This window comes from Pongo pygmaeus, chromosome 9 (assembly GCF_028885625.2).
Source record: "Pongo pygmaeus isolate AG05252 chromosome 9, NHGRI_mPonPyg2-v2.0_pri, whole genome shotgun sequence".
Lineage (NCBI taxonomy): Eukaryota > Metazoa > Chordata > Mammalia > Primates > Hominidae > Pongo > Pongo pygmaeus.
In genome coordinates this window covers 102,589,189-102,613,359 of record NC_072382.2, presented here as the reverse complement: position 1 = coordinate 102,613,359, position 24,171 = coordinate 102,589,189, and the positions used below count along the sequence as shown (strand labels likewise).

At 35.7% G+C, this 24,171-nt stretch overlaps 1 protein-coding gene across 2 annotated transcripts in view; it reads left to right on the top strand.

Moving 5' to 3' along the window:
• The window catches only part of PGR (progesterone receptor), a 99,418-nt gene that overhangs the window by 59,626 nt on the left and 15,621 nt on the right, over nt 1-24,171 (top strand). The window contains exons 4-6 of one of the 2 annotated variants that reach the window (XM_054438878.2): nt 6,758-7,063; nt 17,854-17,998; nt 19,368-19,498. In XM_054438878.2, coding sequence (XP_054294853.2) covers nt 6,758-7,063; nt 17,854-17,998; nt 19,368-19,498 — 582 coding nt within the window. Of the gene's footprint in view, nt 1-6,757; nt 7,064-17,853; nt 17,999-19,367; nt 19,499-24,171 lie in introns of those variants that run through there. The other variant, XM_054438879.2, reaches the window with a different exon arrangement.

The window sequence follows — 24,171 nt, the reverse complement described above, 5'->3', positions numbered from 1 at the left end:
CTTTACTATTGTGAATACTGCTGCAGTAAACATACATGTGCATGTGTCTTATGGTACAATGATTTATAATCCTTTGGATATATGCCCAGTAATGGGATTACTGGTTCAAATGGTATTTCTGGTTCTAGATCTTTGAGGAATCATCACACTGTCTTCTACAATGGTTAAACTAATTTACACTCCCACCAACAGTGTAAAAGCTTTCCTATTTCTCCACATCCTCTCCAGCATCTGTTGTTTCCTGACTTTTTAATGATCGCCATTCTAACTGGTGTGAGATGGTATCTCATTGTGGTTTTGATTTGCATTTCTCTCATGACCAGTGATGATGAGCTTTTTTTCATGTTTTTTGGCCACATAAATGTCTTCTTTTGAGAAGTGTCTGTTCATATCCTTCACCCACTTTTTGATTTTTTTTTTCTTGTAAATTTGTTTAAGTTCCCTGTAGATTCTGGATATTAGCCCTTTGTCAGATGGATAAATTGCAGAAATTTTCTCCCATTCTGTAGGTTGCCTGTTCACTCTGATGATAATTTCTTTTGCTGTGCAGAAGGTCTTTAGTTTAATTAGATCCCATTTGTCAATTTTGTCTTTTGTTGTCATTGCTTTTGGTGTTTTAGTCATGAAGTCTTTGCCCATGCCTATGTCCTGAATGGTATTGCCTAGGTTTTCTTCTAGGGTTTTTATGGTTTTAGGTCTTATGTTTAAGTCTTTAGTCCATCTTGAGTTGTATAAGATGTAGGGAAGGGGTCCACTTTCAGTTTTCTGTATATGGCTAGCCAGTTTCCCCAACACCATTTATTAAATAGGGAATCCTTTCCCCATTGCTTTTTTTTGTCAAGCTTGTCAAAGATCAGATGGTTGTAGATTTGTGACATTACTTCTGAGGCCTCTGTTCTGTTCTAGTGGTCTATATATCTGTTTTGGTACCAGTACCATGCTGTTTTGGTTACTGTAGAGTTGTAGTATAGTTTGAAGTCAGGTAGCATGATACCTCCCCCTTTGTTCTTTTGACTTAGGATGTCTTGGCTATACAGGCTCTTTTTTGGCTCCATATGAAGTTTAGTTTTTTTCTAATTTTGTGAAGAAAGTCATTGTTAGCTTGATGGAGATATTATTGGATCTATAAATTACTTTGGTCACTATGGCCATTTTCAAAATATACATTCTTCCTATCTATGAATATGGAATGTTTTTCCATTTGTTTGTGCCCTGATTTCCTTGAGCAGTGTTTTGTAGTTCTTCTTGAAGAGTCCCTTCACATCCTTTGTAAGTTGTATTCCTAGGCATTTAATTCTCTTTGTAGCAATTGTGAATGGGAGTTCACTCATGATTTGGCTGTATGTCTATTATTGGTGTATAAGAATGATTGTGATTTTTGCACATTGATTTTGTATCCTAAGAATAAGCCATACTTTTTAATACATTTTATTCATAAAAAAATGCATATAAAGCAAATGACATATAGAAACAATATGATTAACATCCACCTCTGGACTCAGTTGGCTTAAGAAAATATAAATATCACTACACTTGAAATTGATTGCATATTTCTTCCTTATCACATTCCTCTTTCTCTTTCTCCAGAAACCTCTATATCTTTAATTTGGAGTTGGTCATTTTCTTATATTATTCTATAGGATTTTTTAATATCTATGTATTTCTCACCAATAGATTTTTTAGTTTTGAGATCTTTTTTTCTACTCCATAGAAATGGTATGTATATTTATGCAATTTGATCTTACTGCCTAATATTATATTTGTGTTTTTTATTTTGATTTGTGTTATTCTGGTTTGTTTTTTCCTACACTGTATGATTTCATTGTATGAGTATCTCCCATTTATTTATTCTTATGTATTGACATGTACTTCCACTTTATATTTGCTGTACTTTACCTACAGTTCAATTGTGAACATTATTTTACATGTATTCTGGTGGTTCATGTGTGAGAGTTTCTGTAGGTAACCTGCACACCGGGGCATGAAATTTCTGATTGTAATACATGCTCATGTTGGGCTTTACTAGATAATGCTAGATTGTTTTTAAAGTAGTAGTAGTTTACACTCCATGGCAGCTCTTCGTTGTTTTGTGTGTTCCTGTATTCTGTGTCCTTGCCATTTTAGGTAGATGATGTCTCATGTAGTCTTACTTTGCATTTCTCTGGTTAATAATGAGGTCAGTCATATTGCTGTATTTTGTCATCTATATATTTCTTCCTTTGTGAAATATCTGTTCATGCCTTTTCTTTCTGATTTATAAGAATTCTTTGTATATTTCGGATATATATGTTATAAATATCTATAGGATAGATAAAAACAAGCTATCTGATAAGGTGATGTGCAGAAATATAAATTAGGTGAGGAAGCAAGCCATGCAAATATCCAAGGAAAAAATCATTTCATGCAGAGGAAACCGTCAGTGTAAGACCCCAAGGCAGAAACACACTTCAAGGGCAAGATGGGCATCAATATGGGTGGAGCATGAGGGAGAATAGAAGAGAGACCATCTATGCAATGGTAAGTTGGGCCTTGTAGAGCTTGATATGAATTTTAACTTCATTCTAAGTAGGATCAGGAGTCACTGAAAATATCAAGCAAGAATGACATAGTCTGATTAAGTCTGTAAAGTTGTATAGAAAAGAGTCTACAAAAAGTGAAAGCTGGGAAACCAGCTAGCATATGTTACAGTAGTCCAACTGTGATTGTGGGGACGTAAATTATGGTGCAAGCAGTGGAAACGGGTATTTGGATTTGGGTTATATTTTTGTGGTTATCCACCAGGATTTGCTGATGTATTAGATAAGAGGTGAGAAAATAAGTGAGGTATCAATAATGACTCTAGAGTTTGGGGCTAGAGCAGCAGGTGTGTAAATGAAGTTACAAACCTAGAAGATGCATTTTTGGACCAATGCATCAAAGTTCTCCTCTAAACATATTAATTTGAGGGGTCTGTTAGAAATACAAGTGGAGATGCTGAGAATACAGTTGGATAGTTGAGTCTAAAGTTTCTGGGAAAAGCTGGGTCTAGGACTGTAAATTTGGTAATCATTAATGTCTAGATGATATTAGAGATGTAGAACTAGATGCAGACACCTAGAAAGAGAGCATAGATATCTAAGAGAAGTCTGAGGACTGAGCTCGGTGTACTCAAAGATTTAGAAGTTGAGAAGATGAAAAAAAGCTAGAGAGAGAGAGACTGAAAGAGTGACTACAAGAATGAAATATGTGGAAGCCAAAGGAATAAGAGCGTTAAAAGAAGAAAGAAATGATCAATGTGTTAAGTACTTACCCGGGTTAAGACCAGGACTGAGAATTGGCCATTGTTTTTTGACATTTAGAAATCTTTGAAGGCCTTGCCAAGAATAATTTGGTTGGGATAAGGAGAGGAATGACCGGACTGGAAAAGGTTCAAGGGAGAATTGGAGGAGAGGAAATGAAGAGAGTGATGTTTCTCCATGGAATACATTATGTGTGAGAGGGACTATTAGAGGATGCAGACAAGAGGGCAAATGATTTCAGAGAAAAGTCCCTGAGTGGGTGAGAAGGGCTAAGATTTGGCACTGAAATGTCAGGAGTATGAATTGTAACAGGAGGGAAGGCAGAGTACAGGGGTAGCCATACTGTAGATTGGCCACAAAGAATATATTCTCCAAATGGAGCTTCTTTCCCCCAAGCCTCCCCCAAATCATTACCTCTGCTTCTGATTCAATCCCTCAAAACCTCATCCATCAGCTTGAATGAGAGACAACTATTCAGCCACCATGTCCATCCGCTTTCTTATCCCCCCTTGCTCACCCCCAGCATCTGAGCCCAAATCTTCCCTCCTTCCAGCAAACAAAGCTCCCGTGCCTGTCATCTCCTGATGTCGATTCAGCGGGCAGGGGAGTGGGGGACCACTGACCCCACACGCCTACTCTCTGCTTAGATTACTCAAAATACCAGGTGTCGTTATTTTTCAGAGGTGCAAAAATATAATACAAAGTCATTCTAAACTGTCACTGAATTCAGAGTACTTTTTGCCATTGTCTATTTTCTCAATCAACAAATGCTAAGAGTACAATTATATGAAGTTCTACAGATTTATTTGTTACTTGCATTACTTAGTAAAGGTTCTTATGCATAAAAGTTAGGAATAACTTCTTTGAACAAATATCTTATATAAAAAAACAACAAAGTGGTTTTTAAAAATCACATTGCAGTTCACATTCCCTTTTTAGTACTCTCTTCTGATATTCTTTTTTAAGCTATGTTAGGTCAAAACAACTACTATAATAGCTCAGCAAATATTTATCAGTCAGGAGTCCACTGTGTAGTTAGCAGTTTATAAAGCTTCAGATCTACATTGGTGAATGAAATGGACCTAGCCCCTATCCTTACAGGGCAGCAAGCCTGGTGGAGAAAGCTATGTTCTCTGAAGGAAACAAAAACAGTCATGCGTCATTTAAGAGTCGGGATAGGTTTTGAGAAATGTGTCATGAAGTAGTCAGTTTCATCATTGAACATCATAGAGTGCATTTACACAAACTTAGATGTTATAGCCAACTACACACCTAGGCTGTATGGTGTAGCCCATTGCTCCTGGGCTACAAACCGATACAGCATGTTACTCTGTTGAATTTTGTAGGCAACTGTAATGCAGTGGTAAGTATTTGTGTATCTAAACATATCTAAAGATAGAGACAGTACAGTAAAAAATACTATCTTATGAAAACACTTGTATATGTGGTCTGTCATTGACTGAAACAATATTATGTAGTGCAAACCATACAGCAATAGATAATAAAGACAAGATATTCAGAGTGGGAGATGGAAAAGACAATAATGTATTCTTTCATTCATTTAGCAGACATGTATTGCTAAAAGACACTGGAAAAAATAAATAAAGAGGACAAACAGGTGGTGCCTTTGTTGAAGATTATAGTCAAGGACAGGGAAACTTTAGCCCTCTTCTTAACATTATCTTCCCTTAGACACAAACACACACACACACACACAATTCCTGGCATATGCTATATACTCTGTAACTGTTCCTTCCCTTCCCTTTGTGACTCATTCCTTCCCCCAGAAAGCTCATTTGATCTCTGCAAATAATTTTGAATCCCCTTTGTTTTTTAACCATGGCAATTGTTTTGTTTTCCCATCTCCTACAAGTTGTAGCTCAACTCGTTGGGGCTTTTTTTTTTTTTTTTTTTTTTTTTTTGAGGTGGAGCTTCTCCCTTGTCACCCGGGCTGTAGTGCAATGGCATGATCTTGACTCACTGCAACCTCTGCCTCCTGGGTTCAAGTGATTTTCCTGCCTCAGCCTCCGGAGTAACTGGGATTACAGGTGCCCACCACCACACCCAGCTAATTTTTGTATTTTTAGTAGAAACGGTGTTTCACCATGTTGGCCCGGCTGGTCTCAAACTTCTGACCTCAGGTAATCTGCCCACCTCAGCCTCTCAAAGTGCTGGAACTACAGGCATGAGCCACCGTGCCTGGCCATTCCTTGGAGCTTTACAGAACAAGTATAATCCTTTTTCTTTATGACAATACCCTGAGTTCAGAAATCTCAAAGACAAATGACCAGGTAAATAAGTAGCTAGAGTGACAAGACTTAAGAAAAGAGACCATTGGCGTACCACCAGTTTGTGGAGGGAACTGGACAAACTGGAATACCCATGCCCCATCCAAAAGCAACCACTGCAACTAAACTTTAACAGATTGTTGCCACCTAAGTAATTCACGGATAGTCTCATAATTCTGGTCAGCATTGTCTGAGCCAAACAAAACATATCTATGGGCATGATCAGATACTAGAGCCAGCAGATTGCAACCTCTGCTTAGATAATTGCAGGTATCAGCCTTCCCTTGGCTAAACAGCCACTTCATACTGATAAGTAGCCCTTTGCCTGGCACAAAGCAGGTGGGGCCGAATCCAGCCTGATATCACATCACCAGAACTTTCTCTAATTCTCCTCAAGGCATCTGTGAACTACCAGCAGCCCAAATAAGCATCCTTTTCTCCTTCAGTCATTTCTCAAAAAGCAGATTCTACTCATCTCACCATCCATCTTTTTTCCCCTAACATATCAGAATTCATCAAAGTAGAAACTCTAGAAATCATCCAGAAATACAAATGTGATCTGACCAGCACAGGTATAAACTTTCTCTTTCCTTAATTTAGAAAAAGGATTATTAATTTTGAGTCTTCGATCTCATAAAAGTAGAGCTGGATTGATTTTAAGGGATCAATGAACCTACTGAAATTGTATAAAAAGATTTTGTGGGGCTGGCAAACAAATGCTTTTCTTTTAACGTATTCTTAAAAGAATAAAACCTCAAAGAAGATTTAACAACCACTATAGACTAAGTTTCAATTAATGTAGTCTGTAGCATTAGCTTTTGGAAGGTTGTTCTATCAGAATATGGACCAATACTGAGCTTAGTCTCTGCTAAAACTCTGTCTTTTTATTCGTATCTTCTCCTAAAAAGCTCCATAACCCATGCAGAATACTGGTATAATTACCCACACCTCACCCACCCAGTGATTGTTGATGTAACTATTTAATCCAAGTCTGAGGCCTAAATTATTTTTAATCAAGAGTTACATGTTTTAATTTTTTGTAATTTTAATATCTAACACTTATTCTATTTCATTTTATTCGATTGATGCTGAAATGTATAATGCTATGATTCTAAGACTTAGGAAAAATAATACTATACTGGGATTTGGAGTTTATATATATTTACATGAACTTTTTTTTCTTCTCTGTAGGTCGAAAATTTAAAAAGTTCAATAAAGTCAGAGTTGTGAGAGCACTGGATGCTGTTGCTCTCCCACAGCCAGTGGGCATTCCAAATGAAAGCCAAGCCCTAAGCCAGAGATTCACTTTTTCACCAGGTCAAGACATACAGTTGATTCCACCACTGATCAACCTGTTAATGAGCATTGAACCAGATGTGATCTATGCAGGACATGACAACACAAAACCTGACACCTCCAGTTCTTTGCTGACAAGTCTTAATCAACTAGGCGAGAGGCAACTTCTTTCAGTAGTCAAGTGGTCTAAATCATTGCCAGGTAATAATAATTTTTATATATAGCATGTAATAAAAAATGTACTATGTTTGTTGTATTAGTAGATTGTTAAATAAAACACTCTATGCAGTAAATTAACTACAATATAAAACAGTATGTGACAGTATGTGTTTCAGCAGTTCAAAATATTTGCCTAGGACCCTAATATGTGTTACAGAAATATAAAAAATTAGAGAACACACTGAGTCTTATTGATGAGTCAGAAATGGCATACATTAAACCTATGCTAATAAGAAATAGCTTAGGTTTATGTGTTCAACCATAGATATTAGAGTAGCTCAGAAATGATAAATTGAGCATTTTTTATAAATGCCCCATTTATTCTAACCCTTAATTCAACCAACCTCATTTGGTTGAAAATAAAACAATGTATAAAGTCATATAACAAATCAAAGTAGTATTCAGAGTACAGTAAGGTGTCAAAAGTAAATTAAGAAAACAAAATTCCTACACATAAATTGCTTTAAAAAATAATAGCACACAGAGAAAAGAATCTCTAGTCACTATTCCTCTAATTTATACCCAAAGGGAGTATATCGCCCAGCAACAGAGAGAACTTGAATTATATCATCACAGAAGAATTTCAGTCACTTTACTTATCAGCTATTTTTGCTCCCTCACCACAGCTCTGTAGGAGCCAAGTACTTGAAAGAATAACAAGGATGAAATTCTCATTTGGTTAAGTCTTAGACTGCAGAGCCAGGAGAATACGTGTATAGCAATTGTTTGTGAAGGCATTACTCCTATAATTAGAAATAGAACTTTTTTAAAAACTACATTCTCTTCACATCAGTAATACCCTTATATTGCTATAGATCAAATTATTTTTCTAATATCCGATCAAGAATTAAACATATTATGTCCTTTTAGTCCCCAAGTAAATTCAATGGCACTTTTAGAAAAAGAATTTCTTCCCAATTCTCCTTAATATAATTCTCAGTTATTATTCTACCTGAAAGGTTTGAAATACAATAGATGAATTGTTACTGAAAATTCAATTACATGAAACAGAAAGAAAAATAGATATCTGTTTGTTGAATCTTTCAAAAAATACATATTAAGAAAAGTTAATAGAATTCAGTATTTTAGTGGGGATGAAGTAATTTTATAGAAAAATCAAAATGCCCAGATTCTTATTGGCTTCAGTCTCACCAAAAGGCCTTAAACAGATAATAATTTTTTGAACATTCTGAATGTTTAGATTTATCACATACTGGTTATCAAACTTGACAGAGCTTTAATAAATAAAAATAACCCAATAGCATTGATGAACTTTTTCTGTTTAAAAATGAGTGTTTAAACATGTGTTTAATTTTTCTCCATTGTTCTATTATTTGGAAAATACGATTTCATTGATTTTTGTTGATATAGTTTATATTCCTTTTGTTTGCAATTTTGGAGGTTCTTTACTGTTTAAAACGATTCTAACATCAGCTGGCAACATTAGAAAATAACCAGTTGTACTTGAAAAGATGACTTACTCACTTTGGATAAAAGCTAAGTGACCTTTTTAACTGGAAACAGTTATCTATCAGGATTTTTTGACCCCCACGCAACCTCAAAAAGGAATGAGAGAAAACTCTTACATTGAATTTGGTGGCAACTTTTTTAATGCTGCAAAATGTAATTTTTGTGTAGTAAATCAGAATAATGGTAACACTAGTATTACCCATACTGTTTCCATTAATTGAAAACAGGGAAACATTGAGATTATCAAAGTGTCTTGTGGCCTGTGGACTTTTAAAGCCATATTTTCATGGTCTGCATTTTGGGAATAGCACTACTGAATGAATTACAAAAATGGTCAGTGAACTAGAGTGACTATTTGACCTCTGAGAAAGGACTTGGAGGGACACGTGTAGAAAGTACTTTAGTATCATCAGCTACTTAAAACTGATTTCAATTGACTTGAAATAAGCTTACAGTTTTTATTCACTTATTCACTCAATAAATGTCTATTATGTACCTGCTGTGTGCAATATCTAATAATTAAACAGTGGTTTAGAAAGAAAAGCCACAAGGCTGGGTTCATGGTGTGAATGCATTTTGGTGCAGCACATCCTAGCATCTGGTCATCAGTTTTGCATGTAAAAGAAATTTATTTCATTCATTCACTCATGTGTAATAAAACTAATGAGTCTGTGGAAGACAGACTTTTGTTAAGTGAGCCTCACTAATAAGCCAGAATGTCAACTAACTTGCTTATTTACAGTGAGACACACACACACACATGCACACACACAATATAAATATACATAATACTTCTGTTGCTAGAAAAATATATTAATAGATCAGATCATTCTTTCACGATAGGAAGCTGTATTTGGGAAGTCACATTAAGATCTGATGCAGAAAGACCATCATAACAAAGGTGACAGCATTTATGAAGACACCTAGGCATATATTTGCAGGTGCCCTGAGAATTCTTACTGCCTGGTAGGGCTTTCTCATTTCTTCTTTGTCTATACTCTTCCATTATCTTGGATCTGTTATAATAATGGTAGTTTATATTTCTTCAAAAATATTTTAGATATATCCTTTTTCTTTTTTCTTTTTTTTTTTTTTTTTTTTTTTTTTTGAGACAGGGTCTCACTCTATTGCCCAGGCTGGACCGCAGTGGCACGATCTTGGCTCATTGCAGCCCGGACTACTTGGGCTCAATTTATCCTACCACCTCAGCCTCCTGATTAGCTGGTAGCTGAGACTACAGGCATGCGCCAGCTTGCTTGACTAATTTTTTTTATTTTTAGTTGAAATTGGGTTTAACTGTTTTACCCAGACTGGTCTTGAACTCCTGGGCTCAAGTGATCTGCCCGCCTCAGCCTCCCAAAGTGCTGGAATTACAAACATGACCCACCGCGCCCCACCCCTTTTTCTTTAATAGAGACTTGCAAGATGCTCTAGCCTTATGTCAGCACATTTATAAACCATCTCTTAGGATACATTGCAAATGAGTGATTTTACATTGGCTTTTATCTGTAGCCTTAGTGGGCAATATTTTCTTATTTGAAATGTAGAGCAACACAATATTTGAATTTTTTTAGTGAACAAGACATATTCCCTCTATTAAGGAATTCTCAATCCAATGGCAGAGAGAAGATAGATACCCAAACAACTATAGTGTTATGTGAAAGTGATGTAAGATACAGATATAATGAAAGTGGGGGCAGAAGAACATTTTTGGCGTCAAGGACTAAAGAAGCCTTCAGAGACAAAAATGTCAGTTAAACTGCATCTTACAGGAGAAACAAGACTTTGATAAATCATGATAAGAGAAAGCATTCTAGATAGAAGGAACAGTATGGCTGAAATAAGAAAAGGATGAGATAGGTTTGGTGAATAATGCATTAAACCAGCATATTAATGGTTCTCAACCTTTTCAAGTGTGGGGGTCCCTTAGTAACATCAAAAATTTTATACAGTCTCCCCATAGGGTAGTAGTAATTAAAGCTTTTAGTAGCTACGGGTTGAGAAAACACATTTGTACATACAGTCCCTCGGACACTGCTACAGTAAGTACTGGCCTTCAGGAGATTTAATCACCCAAATGGTAAGAAACCATTGAAAATAAATTTATTTTGAACTGAATAATGGAAAGTAAACTTAGAGGTGTAAGTTATAGGCTGATCAAGGAGGGTCTTAAAAATTACTGTAGATGTTAGAGTTTAAATTAAAAGTACTAATTCACAATTCAGTGTCGCCTTTAAATTGTCCTCATCGTGTACATCAATACGTTGCAGTGAAATTGATGATGTGACAGAGGGGTATGAGGGAAACATTTCCATTGCACAAATTTTGTCTTGATATTTCAGTTAACTTAGTGAAAATTCCATTTAGGTCAATGCTTTGAATTTTTAAACCTTGCATTTTTTAGGACATACTTTATTTTTTGTGTCATTTCACCAGACTACTTGCGATTATTAGTATCAGAATATTGGAACAGTATTTTACCTCATTTTTCTGCTTTTGAAGCATGCCAAAACAACTTTTGAGTCAGTGACAGTCATTGCATCTTGACAGAGGATTTTTTCTCTTCCTTCCCGAATCAGAAGATTAAATTAAATTATTGCTCTCCAGAAAAAAAATGAGAGAGAAATGAGAGTAGCGTACTGAGAGTAAAGGCCTTAATAAATGTGTTGATAAAGACTAAAACATGGTTTTTCTCACACCCTATTCCACTGAAATTATGATTGTCAGTGGCAACAAAAATTTTTACTTGTCAAATCAGATGAATATTTCCAGCCCTTAATGTGTTTCACCTACCTCTAGGACTATTGGCAAAGTAACTATTTCTTGCTAAAACTCTTGCTTAGGTATTTGTCACTTCCCTTCCAGGTGGGTATGTTTCTCTCCCTATGTACATTGCCCGACTCCTGTGTGGATTTGTTCTTCCACCCACACTATAAATTTGTTTGTGTTCTGGGTTCTATCTTTTCCAGTCATTTCTCATTCTACATAGTCTGCATAAGCTCATTCATAGTCTTGTCTTCAACTACCACTATATTTCAATGACTCCTAAATATGTAGTATTAGCCAGACCCTCTACAAAACTACTGAAGTTTCAACTGCTTATTGCACAGCTCCACCCAGATGACTTCTAAGTCAGTATGACCCCATAAACCTAAGGCCTTTTCCAGTATCTTGAAATGTCACCTCAGTCAGAATTTTTGGTATCATCCTTGGCTCAGTTTCTCCTTCACCCCTTATCCAATAAATTGTCAAATTCTATCAACTCCACTTATTAAATATATGATTCATTATACATGCCACTTCTGTTGCTACTTCCCTGACTTAGTTTGGTGCTTGTCTTTTTTTACTTGGATTCATGTTGCAGCCTCCTGACTGATTCTATTACCATCAATTTCACATGGTGCCCAAACGATCCTCTATTCTACCCCCAGAATCATTTTTCTAAAACAGTTATTATCAATCAGATTTTCCATTTCTTTTTCCAAATAGCATCCAAACTCCATAGCCTCAATATCCAAGGGCTTTCTGTGATCTGGCTCCTGAATTTGCAGTGTTATCTCTCATCATTCCTCTTCACATGACTCTAAGATCTCGTTCCCTAAATGCCGTTTGCTCAAATTCTAGCCGCCTTCTCTCGCCCATATTATTTTTCCTACCTGGCAGCTCATCTCTTTTCCCACATCTTCCTTTGACTGACCTGTAATTATCTTTCAGGATTCACATTACTTGTCACTTGCTCTGGGAAGATTTCTCTGAGCCTTCCTAGACTGGGTGAGGGAACCCTGTACTCTCCCTTGTCTCCTTTGTGCTTATCAACCATAACACTATGACTCTGAGTTACAACTGTGTTCTACTTTTCTATCTGTCTCACAAGCCTATAGTGTTAAAGGAGAAACAGCATCTTTCTAATCTTGATCCTAATTGCAAGTATAATGCTTCCTCCCAAATAGGTGCTTAAAGAATATTTATAGAAATTTAAATTACAGAATTGATATGCAAAGAACTATACTACCTCAGACTGTTAAACATTAACTTCTTATTCGGAATAAGTCATCAAACATACGTTGGTGATTATACTTATCGTATTGAAGCTTCTTTGTGCTTCTCAACATTGATACTTGTGTATGAAAGTTGTTGCTTTGTGTCAGAAGGTTCTGAGATATTTAATGCTCTGCCATTGTTGTAGATTATCTGTTTCAATTACATAACATTTTTTACAGAACCAAAACCTACATATTTTATCAAAACTCTGGGAGTAAGACTGGGGAACTTAGTAGGTCATACAAGCTGTCTTTTTTTTTTTTTTTTTTTTTTTTTTCTTGAGATAGGCTCTCACTCTGTCACCCAGGCTGGAGTGCAGTGGCATGATCATAGCTCACCGCAGCTTACAACTCCTGGGCTCAAGCCATCCTCCTGCTTCAGCCTCCCCAGTAACTTCAGCCTCCCCAGCACTACAGGTGTGCACCACCACACCTGGACAAGCTTTTTAAATTGGTTTGTAGAGACTGGGTCTTGGCTTGTCTCAAACTCCTGGCCTCAACTGACTCTCCTGCCTCGCCTCCCAAAGTACTGGGACTACAGGCATGAACCACCACACCCAGCCCCAGGCCATCTCTTCACTATACACTTTCTGTTAATTCTTTAAGCTAAAATTGGACAGCTGTAACAGGGCTTTTGTCAGAAATTATCAGGTCAAGTCACTTAAAAGGAAGAGTGGGGTTTTTTTAAACATTTGTTAAACACACCTAGTGATAATCCATCACTTCTCTATGTGAAGGTTTTTCATTTTGGTCATCTCAGATGTACTAAGTTTACCTGATCATTATCATCATTGGGAATTTGATCTCCGTGTTCCCGTCTTTGTTTCAGCATAAAGTAATGAATGATATTACAGTTAATAAGGAAAAAAATAGCATTTCTGTACTAGGCATGTTCAAGTCAATTTAACATTGTACATTTATCACAGATAAGCACTGTAAAAGGTGGAGTAAATGTTATTTTCTGAGTTCTATTCCATTCTGTCAAACAGAAATATAGTTTCTGCTATAAATATTGGTAATTTTATAAATTTAAAGTTATTGTAATAATATTTGCCTTTAATGTTGTAATAAAATAAAAGTAAGCCTGAATTTCTAGTCCCAGAATGCAAAAACAAAGAAAAAAGCAAAAAGACAAAAACTAAAACTAAGAGTAGGATAAAGTGAAAGTAAACATGTAAATGTAGACAGGATCTGTTTTTGGATAAAGAACAATTTAATTGTTATATAATTTTGTAAAATGTTTAAATGTTTAAAACTACTCAAAGGTTAACATAAAACAAATGCCTGAAGTGAAAAATTACAGCATAGTTAAGTCAGATATTTAAATATTATAAAATACTTTTTTTAGAAAGTTATAAAGTTCACCAAGAAAGATATAGAAAATAATAAATGTAATAAATGTATTTGTGGAGATTATTCTGAACACTTGGTTAATGTTTTAATACATCTGATTAATGAAAACTAACTTTCTAGGAGCCTTTTTTTTTTTTTTTTTTTTTTTTTTTTTTTGAGATGGAGTCTCGCTGTGTCACCAGGCTGGAGTGCAGTGGCGCGATCTCGGCTCACTGCAACCTCAGCCTCCCGGGTTCAAACCATTCTCCTGCCTCATCCTCCCAAGTAGCTGAGACTACAGGCATACGCCACCACGCCTAGCTAATTTTTGTATTTTTAGTAGAGACAGGGTTTTACCATGGTGGCCAGGATGGTCTCGATCTCTTGACCTCGTGATCCACCCACCTCGGCCTCCCAAAGTGCTGGGATTACAGGCGTGAGCCACTGCGCCCAGCCCATTTTTTGTATTATATGAAATATATAATTTGTTATATATAACAACATACATAAAATATATATTCTGGAAAATACATATTCCAGAACAAACACATAATTTATCTTTAAAATTTTTTCACCATTATTAATATTTATACTTCAGTTCTATCTTATATGTTCTATAATATATAAAATGCCTCCTAAAATTTTTTTTTATGCCATTGTGTTTTAGTATTAGAGACTTCCCATTAAACTGACTGGTGGATTTCATACTAGTATTACTCCAATGAGCAATTCTGTTGCATTGATAGACCAATAATAAATATCTCCATAGTGTTCTACAATGTGCGTAATTATCCCATTTGTCTCATAGCAACTCACTGAGTTAGTTATCATTGTCAATTGTGATTTTTACTTATGAAGAAATTTAGATTCAGTGATAATAAGTGATGTTTCCAAAGTGGCTGTTAGTAAGTGGTAGAGCCAGGACTGGAACTTGGGTCTTCTGTCCTGAATTCCTTCCAACTTGTTGAGACAGATCAGCAATAGGGAGGTTTATATGTGCGTCCCTTTAGAAAGGCTCCCTTTTCAAAAATTAAGACAATTCATTGATCTCTTTGTCAGATGATTCAGATGATTCTAAATCTTATCACAAAATTACCCATTTTTGTAGTCTCTTAAATATTTGACTTACAAGCAGCATTTATGTATTAGATTTATTGTGTTGAGCTTTATAATTTTCTTAAAAAGTTATTATGTAGACCTATACTTGAAGACACATTCAAGTCATATGCAAATAAAAAAATGATAAAACTTGCATACCAAAAATTTTTTTGGCTGCTTATTTAGAGAGTCTTTCTGCACCTGAGTAAACCAGGATTCTTGGATGCCAGTATTAAAAATCAACTATGTTAATTATAAGACACACAAGCAACAACAAAAAACCCTGACTTTTAAAAACAAAAGAAAAAGAAAAAAAATAATTTACTGAGAGGACACCAGGGGTTCACTGAATAGAAGCTAGAGGACAAGCTTAGAATATGGGCAGAAGCCAAGGCACATCTGAAGGGCTAAAAAGCAAGCATCACAAATCCTCCCATTGGTTCTCATTATCTGGACACCACCAACATCAAGAATAAATAGTCATATCTTTGTCTTTGCTTTAGTATTTTCTGATTCAAATTCCTGTTTGTATATGTTCCATGGGCCAAACCTATGCCCCAAGCCCAGGGAAGGAGAAGCTTTACCCAGCTTTCTCAGTGGGAAAGTAGGAAGGTGAGACATTTGCTCTCACAAAACTACAACCAATGGGGAACTCTGCCCACACAGAGAAAGGAAGGAGGGGAGGAAGGAAGGAGGGAAGGAAAGAAGGAAAGGAGGAAGGTATTAGGGAGCAGTGAGGGAGGAGGAGGAAAAAGAGGAAAGGAAGGAAGGGAGAGAGGGAAGGAAGAAAGGAGGGAGGGAGGGAGGAAGGGAGTGAGGGAAGAAAGGAGGGAGAAGGGGAGGGAAGAAAGGAGGGAGAAGGGGAGGGAAGAAAGGAGGGAGAAGGGGAGGGAAGAAAGGAGGGAGAAGGGGAGGGAAGAAAGGAGGGAGAAGGGGAGGGAGGAAAGGTGAGAAGGAGAAAAGAAGGTTAGACACTGAAGAGCATCCCTTCTCAGTAAAAGGTAAATGCTTACTATGGCATCTCTAATTATGAATATGCATTTGAGTTTTTGGTCTTATTGAGGCTAAGGAGTTATAAGAAGAGAATAGCAATTTTTCTACTATTCACATGAAGATGGGACGATCTGAAGTGTATGAAGAGAAGAGCCTTCTTTTTTGCTACCTACCTTGACATGATTAACATTGTCAGGAAATAACTTTCTTTTGCTCTTGATAGCTAATGAATTAAGTTTTGCTTTGGTTTTACTTTTGAAACAGATTATTTGTAAGAACATCAGTGGATTTTTAGAGAAAATAGATGTTTTTAAAACAGCTTTATAGAAAGTGGTTGATGTTCTCAGCAAAACATTGTCTCCATACCTTTAATTTTAAAAATTCTCCATTTTCATCGTTTCAGTTATACTCAGATACAAATAACTTTCAAATTTATATTAATATTTTTAGCCCAGGATCTCCCCATACTTCTAATTCATATGTGCAGCTGATATCAGGATGTTGACCCCTGAATCCTATCCAAAACTATTTTCTCCCTAGCAAGTTTCTTCTCCTTTATTTTATCTCAGCAATGCTGTTATCATCATCTACCATTCAAGAAAAATACTGAAAGATGTATTTGATTCCTTCTTCTTCCCATCTACCTGCAATCAGTTGACAAATGTCTTTTATTTTTCCCTTTAAATATTTTTCTGATGCACTCTCTCTTAATTCCAATGTGTCGACTTGACTTACTTCAGGCTTTTATCATCTCTTACCTGGGCTTTGACAGTATCTCCAAACTGTCCTCCCTAACCCCAGACTTATTCCCTTGAATCCACCTACCACATAGCTAAAAACGATCTATCTACAATGCAAGGCTATGTCACTCCCATTGCTCCTTAATAGACATGCAAGACCTTGGATGATCTGACCCAGCCTCCATCTCTAAACACATATTTGTTTTTCCCACCTTTAAGTTACTCATTGTTGAGCTGGTGATCTTCCCTTGAGAATTGGGAAGACATGGAGAGACTTGTGATGATTAAGTCAAGATTAATTTGCCCTTTCCCTGCCATCCTTCTGCCACCAACAGCATGGAACAGCCTAAAAGAGGATGAAAGACCAAAGCATTCACACCACAGCCCCCAATACACACACACACAGATTCTAAATCTCTTACGCCACAAGGAAGTTTAAAACAAGACTGGATTAAGTTTCAGAGAACTAAAGTGACCTGATGACTGTGGAATCTACCCGACATAGTTAAGGGTTGTTAAAAGAAAATTAGATATAACACAACTGAAAGCAGTGGTTTTACACAGTAAGACCAGTTTATGTTTAAATCCCAAAGATTTAACAAACTGATTATATTCCATTCAGGCATTCTCTCTCTTTTTTTCTAGAAAGTTTTTCCTGACCTCCCTCCCGATTGACTGATACACTTCCCTTTAACCTTCTCTACCCCGGCACTCATGTGCTTGTTTCTCCTGTTGAGTTGTGAGCTTCTTTTGAGACTAGGATTGAGTCTTACTCATCTTCATTTTTATACAGTGCCTGGCACACAAATGGTTCTCATTAAATGGATGTTGCATGAATGAGTGATGGATGATGGATTCACTTAGCAAAATCCCAGAAATGCTAAATCACAGTGACTAATTTCAAGTGACTTCCAAAGTTGCTGATATTTTAGGCTGTATTATTTATTAATGTTTTCTGATTTTCAGTGTAAAATATGTTGAGATTGAAAACATTATATTACCCTATGCATACCTATTTCCAGATTTATATGTATTTTCAACATTTTTGACATAATTCAGTCATTTTTATGGTCACCATATTTTTAAATTTGTTTTGTAGGTTTTCGAAACTTACATATTGATGACCAGATAACTCTCATTCAGTATTCTTGGATGAGCTTAATGGTGTTTGGTCTAGGATGGAGATCCTACAAACACGTCAGTGGGCAGATGCTGTATTTTGCACCTGATCTAATACTAAATGAGTAAGTAGTAACTTTTGTTGTTTTTGTTATTTTAAGTCTACATGTAGGATAATTTTGAAAGTTATACTTCAATAGATGATCACATATTTAGTGTTCTTGATATGATGATATTAATGTCATTTTACGGTAATTTGATATTTGGAGCTTTTTCCTCTTGTTTCAAAATATATTATAGTTCTATCAAATCCAATTTGCTTACACATCAAGAATGTATCAAGAAATATATTTAAAGATAAACTTAAATGTTTCATTTATCAATTTAAAATTTCATAGCTTGGTACTAATGACAATAATAAATGAGAAATATTTTTGTTAGTGACTTACATTCAAAAAGTAAAAACATCTTTCTTCATAATGACAAATTAGACTGGTAATTTATTTAAAAAATTGAAAGATAAATATTTCAATTTGCTTTATATGTAAATAATTTTAATTAATTTTCTACATATAACCTTTAACTGAATAAGAATATTTTCATGGTAATATTTATATTGTTCTAATGGTGAATGCTGACTTAGAAGTGTATAACTCGCACTTATATAAGTCTTTACAGTTTTTAGATAATTTTCATGTTTCATTACATTTTATCCAGCAATTCCTTGAGATAAGTAAGGAATCAGCATTCTTCATTGTACAGTTTAGAAAATTTAGTCTCAGGAGAATTATATAATCTGCCAAATAATTTGAATGACAGTGAGATTCCTTATCTCTTTTGAGTCAAAATCTAGTTTTCATTATTCTTGTTAGCATCATTTGACTAATGTGGACATTATGAAACAACACAACGTTGGGAAAATGCCTTAATTAAATTTTCTCAGCCTTCAGCACTTGTGTTTAACTTTGTGAATTAATTAATGCTTCCCAATGTCCTCTTTTACTCTTTTCTGTATCATTGTATATTTCCCTAGAAAAGTTCAAAATATGGTAAGCTTTGTGAACTGACTTCTCCTCTTTAATTGCACACAAAATTATATAATTTCTCATAGAAAATAAATTGCAAGTAAATAAAACATTTCTGAGAATTCTTCAGCTTCACATTCTCAACTCCTACACCTCTACTGTGTTTTCTTGGTTTAGGTATTTAAAGTGTGATAATAAAAGTGAGAAACAATGTTAATCTTGGTCACTGTGTATTTAATATAATTTTCTAGTTTTAAGATTTCTTAACCTCAAAAATTCAGTATTGTGAAAAGTTTAGAAGATGTTTAAAATTCCGCATATTGGGTTTGTTTGTTAATAGTAGTAGTCATATTCAATAATATGTAAGGTAATTACCAAAATCATATTCCCTGATAAATTACCTAAACTGGCTGAGACACTATTTTTTTTTCCTGTTGCTTTTTCTTTTGTGTATTGTGTGTGATGCAAGACAGCGGATGAAAGAATCATCATTCTATTCATTATGCCTTACCATGTGGCAGATCCCACAGGAGTTTGTCAAGCTTCAAGTTAGCCAAGAAGAGTTCCTCTGTATGAAAGTATTGTTACTTCTTAATACAAGTGAGTGAGTTCAAGTAACTTAATGCAAGATATCTAGTTTCTTAATTCATTAGAAAAGTTGCAAACAATATGATTATACAGTTATATATGAGGTAGACATCTTGGATTATAAGTATAAAGAAATACCCAATATAGTGTTATAGACATTAATAAAATGACTCAATTTTTTTCATCTTTTACCTACCATGTAATACTAAAATAGCCTCATCAATTTCTTTTTATTTTAGATAAAATGATTTAATTACTCTTTCATATTCACCTAATTCAGTAAAATAAACTACAGTCATGTGCCACATAATAATATTTTGGTCAACAACAGACCACATATACAATGGTTCCCTAAGATTATAGTGGAGCTGAAAAATTATCATCGCCTAGTCCCATTATAGCCACCATAACATCATAGCACAATGCACTAATCACATGTTCGTGGTGATACTGATGTAAACAAACCTACTGTGCTGCCAGTCATATAAAGTATAGCACATACAATTATGTACAGTACATAGTACTTGGTAATGATAATAAACAACTCTTACTGGTTTATGTATTTACTGTAGTATACTTTTCTATTGAGAGTCACTACTTCTAATTTTTTTAAGTTAACTGCAAAACAGCCTCAGGCAGGTCTTTCAGAAGGGATTCCAGAAAAGGGCATACGTCACCCTAGGAGATGACAGCTCCATGTGTGTTACGGCCCCTGAAGACCTTCCAGTGAGATAAGATGTGGGGGTGGATGACAGTGATATTGATGATTCTGACTCTGTGTAGGTCTAGGCTAATGTGTGTTTTGGGTATTAGTTTTTAACAAAAAAGTTTAAGCAAAAAAGAAAATATTTAGAAATAGATAAAGCTTATAGAATAAAGATATAGAGAAAGAAAGCCAGGCACGTTGTGTCATGTGCCTGTAGTCCCCACTACTTGGGAGGCTGAGGTGAGAGGATCACTTGATTCCAGGAGTTTAAGTCCAGCCTAAGCAACATGTGAGAACTTGTCTCTAAAAAAAGAAAGAAAGAGAACTGTACCTTGTGTTTTTGTTTTTAACTAAATGTTATTACAAAAGAGTCAAAAAGTTAAAAAACTAGAGTTTGTAAAGTAAAAAAGTTACAGTAAGGTAAAGCTAATTTATTATAAAAGAAATAAAAATATTTTTATAAATGTAGTGTAGCCTAAGTGTACGGTGTTTATAAAGGCTACCGTAGTGTAGCCTAAGTGTACGGTGTTTATAAAGGCTACCGTAGTGTATAGTAATGTCCTAGGCCTTCACATTCTGTCACCACTCACTCGCTGACTCACGCAGAGCAACTTCCAGTCCTGCAAGCTCCATTCATGTTAAGTCCCCTATGCAAGTGTCCCATTTGTATCTTTTATACTGGATTTTTACTATGCCTCTTCTGTGTTTAGATACACAAACACTTACCATTGTGTTACAGCTGCCTACAGTATTCAATAATCACATGCTGTACAGGTTCATAGCCTAGGTATAAGGCCTAGGTGTATAGTAGTCTGTACCATCTAGGTTTGTGTGAGTACACTCTGTGATAATCACACAATGATGAAATCGCATAAGGACACATTTCTCAGAATATATCCCCATCATTAAGTGATACATGACTGCAATTAATAATTGGATAAGCACAAACCATACTCTCCGCTACCACCACTCTCACCCCATTCCCAAAGTATTTACTACATAAAATACATAATTTTGTTTAGAATTATTTTTGTCAAGATAAATTGTTAAAACATGTAACTATAAAGATTAGCATCTTAATATAATAGTGGTTTCTTTATCACAGGCACAGTCCAGTGAGTTAGCAAGAAACACCCAGGCTCCTTCTAGCCAGTGGCTTCACCCCTTCCTAGTGGCTTGCAAACCTCTATTGGACATGACTAGAAATGAGCACTGAGTGAGAGAGATTTTGAAGGCTAGATCTGAAACTATCATCCATCACTTTCACCCACATTCCAAGGCACTTAAGCTGCAGGAAAGGCTGGGAAATACAGCCTAGCTATAGGCCCAGAAGAAAGAGGAAATTATGTTTTATAAAGCATTGCATTGATCACCAGAAGGACAGGCAAATATCCATTCCACTTTTTCTTATATCCAAGGAACATACTTACCTCTGCCTCAGTGGATCCCCAAGGGTCTGGGTGGGAAAAGTTTTAAAAAAAAGAGAAACCAGCTGCTTTGACCCTTGCGTAGGCAGGATCAGCCCTCAAATGTACACGCTGATGCTTCTGTGATTCATTGTGATTTGTATGAGAACCACAGGGAGCTAAGACCTCAGGCCGAGGGTGAGCCTGAGGTCTTTCTCGGCAACATCTTTACAGGGACTTCTTTCTAAGGTCCCAAATCTCAGATGGCTAGGGGGTGCAGATCAGGAGGGAAGGGCAGGAGAGCTAAACCCTGAAATGGAAGGCTTCCTCATAGAATCTATGCAAAGACAGGGATGAATACATAACCCTCTTGGGAACCCTATTTGGACAGGGAATTTCAAGCCTAATTTGGTGACAGAGCATCGATTGAACAAAGGATATTCATGTGGAACCGGCCCAGAGAGTCAACTGGAATACATTTAATAATACAGTAATTAGCTCCTGCCCTTTTTTGCATGAAGGAATGAATCCTATAGCACTTATGTCACAGATAGTCCTAGATCTTCCAAATTGGCTTATATCCTTAACATAATTCTCTATTTATGGATAGGCAACATTATGCTGGGGAATTAAACAACAATGGAATTAATCAACAGGGAGGCTCTGCTCATTGTTGTCACTTAGAAACTTAGGCGCTCACTAGAGCAGTGGTAAGAAAAGGAAGTGAGATTCATACAACTTCCACTCACATACCATAGAAAGCAAGATTTTTAGCCACTTGCCACTTCACAAAAAGGAAGAAAAAGAAACTATTTAATGAATAGTACTTACGCTTTCCACAAATTCTAATCAAGATTCTAATGAGATTTGGGGAGAAGAGGGTGAACTTGACAAACCTACTGAAAATCCATCTTTAAAATTAGAAGAATAAATAGATAAGCATTATAAAAATATGCAGGGAATTAGAAAGCTGCTATAATTAATACAGCATGGGAGAAGAGATATACTGAACTTTTGGGCAAATCAGACAAGTATATATTAGAACATAAATAGTATAGTGGAAAGCACAAATCAAAGAGTCTGAAACAAATAAATGTTAAGAAAAATAGTTTTATATTTGGAAAAAAACTGTTTGGATATGTAGCTCAAATTATATCATTGAATAACAGATAATTGAGTTAAATGTAAACACTCAAATAATTAAAAAAACAAACTAGAAGAAATAGAAATCATCTTCAATCTCAAATACCTTTTATAAAATAAATGCAAGGAGAAGATTGGCAAAATAAAACTTTGATGATTTGGTAGTTATGAACTTAAACCTCTCATTTGCCATTAAATATGAAAATATAAACCTCCAGGAATAGACAGTAAGTTGAACAAACATTTTTACATTGTTCTCTCCAAAATTACACTAAAGGCCAAATGTAGTGGGTCCCATTTCTAATCACACTTTGGGAGGCCAAGCCGGGCGGATGGCTTGAGCCTAGGAGTTTGAGACCAGCCTAGGCAACTTGGAAAACCCCGTCTCTAAAAAAAAAAAAAAATACAAAAAATTAGCCAGGCATAGTGGCAAGTGCCTGTAGTCCCAGGTAGCTGGGAAACTGAGGTGGGAGGATCACCTCAACCCAGGAAGTCGAGGCTGCAGTGAGCCATGATTGTGCCACTGTACTCCTGCCTGGGTGACTGAGTGAGGCCCTGTCTCAAATAAAAAATAAATAAAGATAAATAAAAATAAAAAAATTACACTAAAGTCTTAGTAAAGGGATTTACTGTGAAAAATTAAGAAAAAATGATTTTACGTTCATGTTTATAGCTGAGGGAAATATAGGGATTGGTTGGTAACCTTAAAGAGAGTTGTGAAGATTTGAAATGACTGCTATTTGAAGTAGTCCAGAAAATTAGTACAGCCTCTATGGAACACCATATGGAGATTTCTCAGAAAACTATAAATATAACTACCGTTCTATCTAGCAATCCCACCACTGGATATCTACCCAAAGGAAAAGAAATCATTATATCAAAAAGACACCTGCACTCTTGTTTATCACAGCACTATTCACTATAGCAAAGATAGGGAATCAATCCAAGTGTGTATCAACAGATAATAGGATAAAGAAAATGTGACATATTCACACATACATACACACACACACACACATACACACAATGGAATAGTATTCAGCCATCAAAAAGAATGAAAGTGTGTCTTTTGCAGCAACATGGATGGAACAGGAAGTCATATATCTTAAGTGAAACAATTCAAAGACAAAGTCAGATACCACATGTTCTCGCTTACAAGTGGGAGCTAAATAATGCATGTACATGGACATAGAGTGTAGAATAATTGACAGTGGTGCCTTAGAAGGCTGGAAAGGTAGGAGGGAGGTGAGACATTACCTAATGGATACAACGTGCATTATTGGGTGATGGTTATACCAAAAGCTCAGATTTCACCACTATGCAATATATTCATGTAACAAAACTGCACAGATGTTCCTTAAATTTATATAAATTTAATAAAAAGAGGTTCTAGATGTACATATAGATGTACATACTAGAGTTAAGTTTTC